Here is an 8596-nt window from a genome sequence, read left to right as displayed (position 1 = left end):
TGACTTCAGCTGCTTGTTTTTACTTTTGGAAAAAAATGGACTTCTAGAATTTTAAATTACCCATATGCCTGCATATATTTCTACTCGGCAGTGCTAATCTGGACTCCACCTTTGTAAAATAGTTTCAATTGTCATAGTTTTAACAGTACCGTGTGGTGCATTAAAATGTTTAGGGGGTGCCTGGGTGGCTCAGTTGGTTAAGCATCCGACTTCAGCTCAGGTCACGATCTCACGGTCCGTGAGTTCGAGCCCCGCGTCGGGCTCTGGGCTGATGGCTCAGAGCCTGGAGCCTGCTTCTGATTCTGTGTCTCCCTCTCTCTCTGACCCTCCCCCGTTCATGCTCTGTCTCTCTCTGTCTCAAAAATAAATAAACGTTAAAAAAAAATTTTTTTTTTAATGTTTAAAAACACCTTTGACATGACCAGATTACTTTCGAGCTCCTGAAATTATGTGAGAATCTGAATCAGGTCTGGGTCAGTGTAAGCAGATCACTTTGGAAAGTGTTCCAAAACAACATAAAAAGTTTTAACCCCGGAATGGTGGAACTTACTGTTTAGCAGATGGTTAAATAAAGTATTTGTCTGCAGAGTGCTAGGTTGCTAACATTGTTAACAGTGCTAACGTGTAATATTGCTAGCATTGTTCTATGTGGATTAAGGTATCATTTTATAACATGTCTTCCCTGCAAACACAAAAGCGTAATACAATTTGTCACAATAAGCTATTGGACATGCACATTTCACTGCCATGAAGTCTTTGAGTCTACATACAGATGGCAAAATACTGAAATGTAAAATACAGTTTTTTATCCTTCATCCAAGAAAGCTGTTCTTAGGAAGCTGTTTTCAGGGGCTCCTGAGTGGCTCAGTCGGTTGAGCATCTGGCTTCAGCTCAGGTCATGACTCTCATGGTTTGTGGGTTCAGGCCCTGCGTCCGGCTCTCTGCTATCAGCCCAGAGCCCACCTCAGATACCCTCCCCTCCTCCCCTGCCCCTCCCCCACCAAATGAATAAATAAGCAAGCAAAAAAGACTAAAGAAACCTCTTCATTACAAAAACAAAAAACCGTTCTTCAAAGCTGGGCTTTTCATGATGGCATGATGCTTTCTGGCACATCGAAAAAGCAGAAAAAAGAGATTCAGGGGAAGAAACAGCAAAGAAAGGTGATTTCAGCTCCGGGAGAGAATAACCTCCAACAGTGCTTCTCACACGTTAATGTGCACACCGATCCTGTGGGGAATCTTGCTAAAATCTAGATCCTGATGCAGTTGGTATGGTTGAGGGTTTGAGATGGTGACTTTCTTACAAATTTCCAAATGATGCTGGTGCTGGGTTTGTTGACTCTGCATCGAGTAGCTAGGACCTAAATCACTGAAATGGGTGAAGAGTAGGAAAGACATGGGAGAGAGAATCCTCACCTGAATAAAGGGCAGACGGGTTCAGGGCCCCCAAACAGAGCAATGAACAGGAAAAGGATGGAGGACAAGTTACTTCCATAGAGGCCAGTAGGAGGTAGGGGAAGTGTGGGAGAATTAGAACATGGCCAGACTGGTTGGTGTGTTTGCGATGCTCAGGAAGGTCTGAAGGCACACATGGGAAGAGATTAAAAGCCAAAACTGAGCAAATGTGTCTTCTTGAACATTCTTTGACATTTCTCTCTGTGTTGTCTCTGAGACTAGACTACATCTGTGCCTGCTGATTGGTAAGGGCTAAAGGGGAAGGAAGACTCCGGGGTATTTCAACATCAGGCTAAGAGCAATTGGACAATCTCTTTTGCCCATGGTTCTCCTATTTGCATCCCTCATGATGGGAGAAGAAGAGGGGCGCCTGGGTGTCTCCGTTGGTTAAGCGTTTGACTTCACTCAGGTCATGATCTCACAGTTCGAGCCCCCCCATCGGGCTCTCTGCTGTCAGCACGGAGCCTGCTTCGGATCCTCTGTCTCCCTCTATCTCTGCCCCCTCCTCTGCTCACTCTCTCTGTCCTTCAAGCTTAAGTAAAAACCTTTAAAAAAATAATTAAATTAATTTCGAAAGATGGGAGAAGGACAGCTGCAAAAGTCATGTGTTCTGCAGAATTTGGAAACCTTCTCAGAAAACAGCTATCCAGTGTTATGAAGCTTCTTTGTTTTTAATTAGTTTGGGAAATCAGAAGGAGGCACCTGCATCCCCAGGAAGGCCAGTAGCCACAGGAGCTGTGCCTTGTCCTCATGTGTCCTCGGATTGAAAGTAAGACAGTGTGAAGAACTTCTTGAAGAGCCAAGCAGAAAGGTAGGTGCTGGGCCAAGCAGGTTGAGAAAATGCTAAACCAGATGTCTTGAGCCGAGTTACATATAAACTGGGTAAACATGAGAGAGTCTAGATAAGGCTTTATGACAGCCCAACACTAAAGAAAAGTGGTCAGTTTTTCAGAGATGAGGACTTGGCTGGCCCCAGAGCAGGCAGTGCCAGACCATGTGCCATCCCGTCCCCTCATGGAAAAAGTGTGAGTGGAAGATAGCGTGCACTACCTGGGAACTTCCAGTGGAAGCACCACTATCTGGTTGTTGGCATTGCCAGAAGCATCAGCGCCAGCCGTAGGGCATTAAATCATGCTCAGGGGCCTTGATGAGAAAGGTGGGCTTAGCCCACAGGATGGCCAGAGAGTCAGAAGGCAAAAACCATTTGGGAAGTCTACCATCATTCCGCTTTACTGAAGTATATGAAGAATGAACTTCCTACCTGAAAATTAGCTTGGGACCAGATTAAAAATGGAACACACATGCAAATGAAACCAGTTTCCTAAAAGGTTCTGAGCCAAAATAGGTTTTCGGAGTCTAAAATAGGTTTTGTTAAACAGTGGGTGGGGGACTCTATCATCAGATAAGTTTGGAAAGTACTGTATGTTACAGAGCTCACTAGGAGATTCTGAAATATCCCTCAGTTAAGAAACCTCTTCAACTTTCTGTAACTCTGTATGTCTGAAATCATGGGCTGCTTATTTCATGTAAGACCTATGAATAGCTCCTGAGAATTCTGTTGAACATCCTTGGAAACCTTGATGTGGCAACTATAGTTGACCTAACAATGGACATCTTCTCTGTAGGAAATCCAAGCGGCAGGCCAGCCCTAGGCAAATGTGTCATTCACAAAAGTATTTTCTCAGTCCACAGCCCTTTTTTTATGAACACCTTTGGCTGATTTGCTTTAGAAAGCCTCTCCTATGTCTTTTGTCTTCTGACTCTAGAGTTAAAGGCTTTATACTTGGCTAAAAGAATTTGAGACACTGGAGAGATTGCTAAAGTTTAATCATAGCATAGTTAAATAGATGCTTACTTGCTATGTTATCGGCTTTGGGCAGGTGGGTGGGGTGGGGGTGTCAAAGTCCCTGAACATCAATGAAGGTACAAGCTCAGTGTCAAGGGGATAAGATAACCTTTGTTGCATGTTTCCATACTAGAGATACCTGGCTACAGGGAATTGGAGGCAAGCTGGAACCCTGCCTGTCTTCCTCTCATTTCCACAGATTTCTCAGGAGAGAATGGGCACAAGAAATCATTCCACAGTGACTGAGTTTCTTCTTTTGGGACTAACTGACCAACCAGAGCTTCAGCTGCCTCTTTTCTGCCTCTTCTTAGGGATTTATATAGTCACAGTGGTAGGAAATCTCGGCATGATCTCAATAATTAGGTTCAGTTCCCAACTTCACACCCCTATGTACCATTTCCTCAGTAGTCTGTCTTTGGTAGATTTGTGCTATTCTTCTGTTATTACTCCCAAGTTGCTGGCAGAGCTTTTATGCAGGGATACAGCTATCTCCTATTCTGGATGCATGACTCAGCTATTTTTTTTCTGTATGTTTGTCATTTCTGAGTGCTACATGTTAGCTGTAATGGCTTATGATCGCTATGTCGCCATCTGCAGCCCCCTGCTCTACAATGTCATCATGTCCCCTCGAGTCTGTTCTCTGCTGGTGGCTTCTGGCTTCTCAATAGGATTTACCGATGCTATGATTCATGGCGGTTGTATATCAAGGCTGAATTTCTGTGGCTCGAACATCATTAAACATTATTTCTGTGACATCATCCCACTTATTAAACTCTCTTGTTCAAGCACTTATATTGATGAGCTTTTGATTTTTGTCATTGGTGGATTTAACATGATGGCCACCAGCCTGACAATCATCATTTCTTATGTCTTTATTCTCTCCAACATCCTCCGCATGCACTCGACAGAGGGCAGGTCCAAAGCCTTCAGCACCTGCAGTTCCCACTTGACAGCTGTTCTTACATTTTATGGGACTCTCATGTCCATGTATCTCAAACCTGCTTCCCACAGCTCACTCATCCAGGAGAAAGTATCCTCAGTATTTTACACCACCGTGATTCCCATGTTGAATCCCCTGATATATAGTCTGAGGAACAAGGAAGTGAAAGATGCACTGATAAAACGCTTAAAAAGAAAAATACCTTTATAAAGAATGTGCTCTTTAGTAAGGCTTATTTATGTATTTATAATCATAGTATGCATGTGGTTGTGTTTATACCCTGACTCTTTAAAAGTAATTTGAAGTGAAGTGAAAATATATACCTAATTTTATAAATTAGTGTATATATATATATATATATATATGCATATATATATATATATTTAGTATGTTGATAATATTTAAAATGTAATTAATATAGGGGTGCCTGGGTGACTTAGTTCAGCGTCTGACTCTTGATTTTGGCTCAGGTCATTATCTCATGGTTCGTGAGTTTGATCCCCACATTGTGCCCTGTGCTAATAGTGTGGAGGTTGCTTGGTACTCTCTCTCTCTCTCTTTCTCTCTGACCCTCAACTAGGTTCTCTCTCTCTCAAAAGTAAATAAATAAACATTTAAATTAATATCTGTTTATTAAAATTTTTACTCTCCTGAGAATATCTCTTCATTTCAATCCATGATGTATAAAGCAGATATAATTTTATGGAGGAAAAGTCAATAAATTCAAGTAGCAGAGAAGTCATTAACCACAACACAATAAAGCTGAAATTAGTAGGTGCTGTTTAAGCACAACAAGTCTTATATTTGGACATTTAAAAACAACCAAACTCCTTAGAATAATTCCTGGGTCAAAAGAAAACAAAACTCTAATAAATGAGAAGCTTCTACACTCTGTGATAAAATCATTGAGATCAGAGTAAATTTCCTGCCATAAACAACTAGAAAAACAAAATACTTTTAAAAACTGTTTTGTTAAAGTTTACATAGTGTGTCTTTTTCAATTCTTTCACCTTTAACATGTCTGTGCTCTTAAATTTAAGGTCTTTATATGGTTGGGATTTGCACCTAATCTGGTGATGTAGCTCTTTTAATTTGAAATTTTAACACATTTACGTGTAGTATACACTGACATATTTGCGTATATATTTTCCATCTCATTGTTTTTTCTACTTAATCAACCAGTTTTATTTGTTTTTCTTTCATTGACTGCTTTCTTTTGGATTGAGCAAGTTTTTTAATTATTCTATTTTTCTGTTAATTTTTAGTCATACATGGGATTTTTAGTGGTTACACCAGAAATTAAAAATACATCTTCAAATTATTAAAATTGTGTACAAATGACTCTTTTATTAGTTCCCCAATTGTGTGAGAAATTTAGGGTCCTGAACTCCATTGTACTTTATTATCATGAATTTTTATTATAAATATACTTTAAACTTCATAAAATCATTGTATTTTTTTGTAAAGTCAAGATTAATTCTTATTATACATGTATTTACCTTCTATGTTATTCTTAGTTTCTTTCTTTATAATTTCTCCTTGGGATTATTTTTTTTCCACTTTAATAACTACCTTTAGTATTTTGTGTGTGTGCAAATGTGTTGATAATGGTCACTCTTAGGTGTCCATTTCTTTTTACCTAAAAATTACTTTATTTTGTGTGTTTTTAATTTTTTCAAATGTTTATTTATTCTTGAGAGAGACAGACAGAGCATGGGTGGGGAAGGGGCAGAGAGAGAGGAGGAGACACAGAATATGAAACAGGCTCCAGGCTCTGAACTGTCAGCATAGAGCCTGATGCAGGGCTCAAACGCAGGAATGGCGAGATCGTGACCTACGCCAAAGTCGGAGGCTTGACCCATTGAGCCACCCAGGCGCCCCTGTTGTTACACCAAATAGTCTGCACCCAGGAAGAGACAAGCAACATGCACTTGAGGAATCAGAAAACTGTTTATTTAGCACTGGTGCCAGCCCAATGGAGTCACCTCCAAAGGCTGAGCCCAGAATCCTGGTGTTGGCCTTCTTTTATGCCTGGTTAGCTTCCAGGTACTTGGAAATATTCTATTGACTGCACAGGGTGGGGTGGAGGGGCACTATCAGTTGTGCTATGTGGGCAGTTGGCTAATGCAAGAGGCAAGCAAGATTACAGAAGCCAAAAGCATGCGAGGGGAGTATCCAGCCTCAGATATCTGGCTGGCCTCCTTCATCTGCTCTTGCTGGCTTACCTTCTCATTCCCCACTCTTGATTCTCAAGCTTCTATAGCAGCCTTAGAGAAAATCAGTTTGTAGGGGCTGGAGAACCCCTTTCTATCACAAGAGGAGGAGCAAAGACCATTCTGGCTTTTTCCTGCTGGACAAGGATGTCAAAGGGAGGGGTATGACAGCTAGGGCTTTTCACCATCCAAAGGAGAGTAGTGATAGCTAGAATGGTCCAGCTGGAGCATCACCTGGAGTTTTATAGCTTTTAGGCAAGAGGAAACAAAGCTGTCTAGCATATTAAGAATACAAAGACCAAACAGTAGGGCTATGAAAAGCATTAGGAGAGGACCAGCTAAAGGGAGGAGCCAGGATGCCCAATTCCATATGTTGCTCCAAGAGTTCCATGAGTCTGCTAATTCTTGCCTCCGTTTGATGATCCGTTCCTTTAGTTGTTGGGCCATATCTCTAACTATCCCTGATTGGTTAACATAGAAGCAGCATTCCTCATTTAGGAAGAGACATATTCCCCCCTCTTCTCAGCAGTTAACAGGTCTAACCCTCTTCTATTTCATAACAATACTGCTGCTAAAGTGTCCACCTGGTCTTATAGGGTTACCAGAGAGTTTGCCATGGCTGATTTAAGGACCCGGTTCATATGTTCCACTTTACCAGACAGCTTCCTGGCCAATGCCCCAAAAATGTTACAGCAAATACTCAGTGCCCAGGAAGAGACAAGAGACACACACTCAGGGAATCAGAAAAGATTGTTTATTTCACACCAATGCTGGCCCAGCAAAGTCACCTCCAAAGGCTGAGCCCAGAGCCCTGGTGCTGGCCTTCTTTTATGCTTGGCTAACTCCCACGTACTTGGAAACATTCCGTTGGCTGCACAAGGGGGAGGACACTATCATTTGTGCTTCATGGGCAGTTGCCTGATGCAAGAGGCAAGCAAGATTACAGAAGCCCAAAGCATGCAAGGGGAGTATCTAGCCTCGGACATCTGGCTGGCCTCCTTTATTTGCTCTTGCCAGATTCCCTTCTCACGGTATTTATTTTTGATGGATTTTTTTTTCTGGACTTAGAGTCTAGGTTATGTTATATTATGTCTTGGTTACGTTATCTGCATTAACAAGCAATCTCCCAAATTTCAATAGCTAACAAAAATTTTGGAGGATTTTTTTTCCCCTCACATTGCATGTTGGTGGATCCCAAACTGCTCAGTCTCTGTTCCACGTATATTTTCATTTTAAATTCAAACTAAAGACACCCACTACCAGCAACATCCCATTCTTGTGACAGAGGGAATAAAAAGAATGCCGCAAATTTTAGCTCAAACATTGTTCACTTTAGGCACGTCACATAGTCAAGTGAAACAATGGGATGTGTAAGTGGAAATACGTAATCATCTTATAGAGAAAGGGGGGAAGGGAGTAGGGGAGATGGGCAAAATGTGTGAAGGGGAGAGGGTGATAAAGACTTCCAGGGATCGAGGGGCACCTGGGTGGTTCAGTCAGCTGGGCGCCTGACTTCAGCTCAGGTCACGATCTCACAGTTCGTGAGTTCGAGCCCCACATCAGGCTCTGTGTTGACAGCTCAGAGCCTGGAGCCTGCTTTGGATTCTGTGTCTTCCTCTCTCTCTGCCCCTCCCCTGCTCACACTTTGTCTCTCTATGTCTCTCAAAAATAAATAAATGTAAAAAAAATATAAAAAAAGAAGACTTCCAGGGATCGAATGAATAAGTCAAGGGAGCAGAAGGCACAACACAGGGAATACAGGCAATGGTATTGCAATAGTGTGGTATGGTGACAGATAGTAGCTACACTTGCAGTCAGCATAGCAATAACACATAGATTTGTTGAATCACTGTATTGTACACCTGAAACTAAGGTAATATTGTGTGTTAACTATATTTCAGTAAAAAAAAAATGTTTTAAAGAAGAAAAGTACATAAGAGTTGGGAACAATAATACAATCTACCAAAGTTGGTAAATGTTTGCCCTGTATATCCCTTTTATATCCTTTTCTTTATCCACCATTATTTCTGCTTCTGTTTTAGATGTGTCTCCAGTAACCAGACTATAGTTGGATTTTTTAATCTAATCCAAATTTCTCGCTTTTAATAGATATGTCAAAGTTTCAAGGCTTTGATAGGAGGA

At 41.4% G+C, this 8596-nt stretch overlaps 1 protein-coding gene across 1 annotated transcript; it reads left to right on the top strand.

Moving 5' to 3' along the window:
- Positions 1 to 3515: 3515 nt before the first annotated feature.
- Positions 3516 to 4451, top strand: OR8D4 (olfactory receptor family 8 subfamily D member 4). The gene has a single exon (XM_040482796.1). The coding sequence runs from the start codon at positions 3516 to 3518 to the stop codon at positions 4449 to 4451; it is 936 nt and encodes a 311-aa protein (XP_040338730.1).
- The last annotated feature ends 4145 nt before the right edge of the window (positions 4452 to 8596 follow it).

The sequence above is a fragment of the Herpailurus yagouaroundi genome, unplaced genomic scaffold, assembly GCF_014898765.1.
Source record: "Herpailurus yagouaroundi ecotype Mexico unplaced genomic scaffold, PumYag 161, whole genome shotgun sequence".
In the NCBI taxonomy this organism is placed as follows: domain Eukaryota; kingdom Metazoa; phylum Chordata; class Mammalia; order Carnivora; family Felidae; genus Herpailurus; species Herpailurus yagouaroundi.
Note: the sequence above shows the minus strand (reverse complement) of the source record. Positions and strands in the feature narration are given on the sequence as shown.

What these genes read in the sequence shown, in the direction of transcription:
- OR8D4 (XM_040482796.1), top strand. Translation starts at nt 3,516, where the DNA reads ATGGGCACAAGAAATCATTCCACAGTGACTGAGTTTCTTCTTTTGGGA.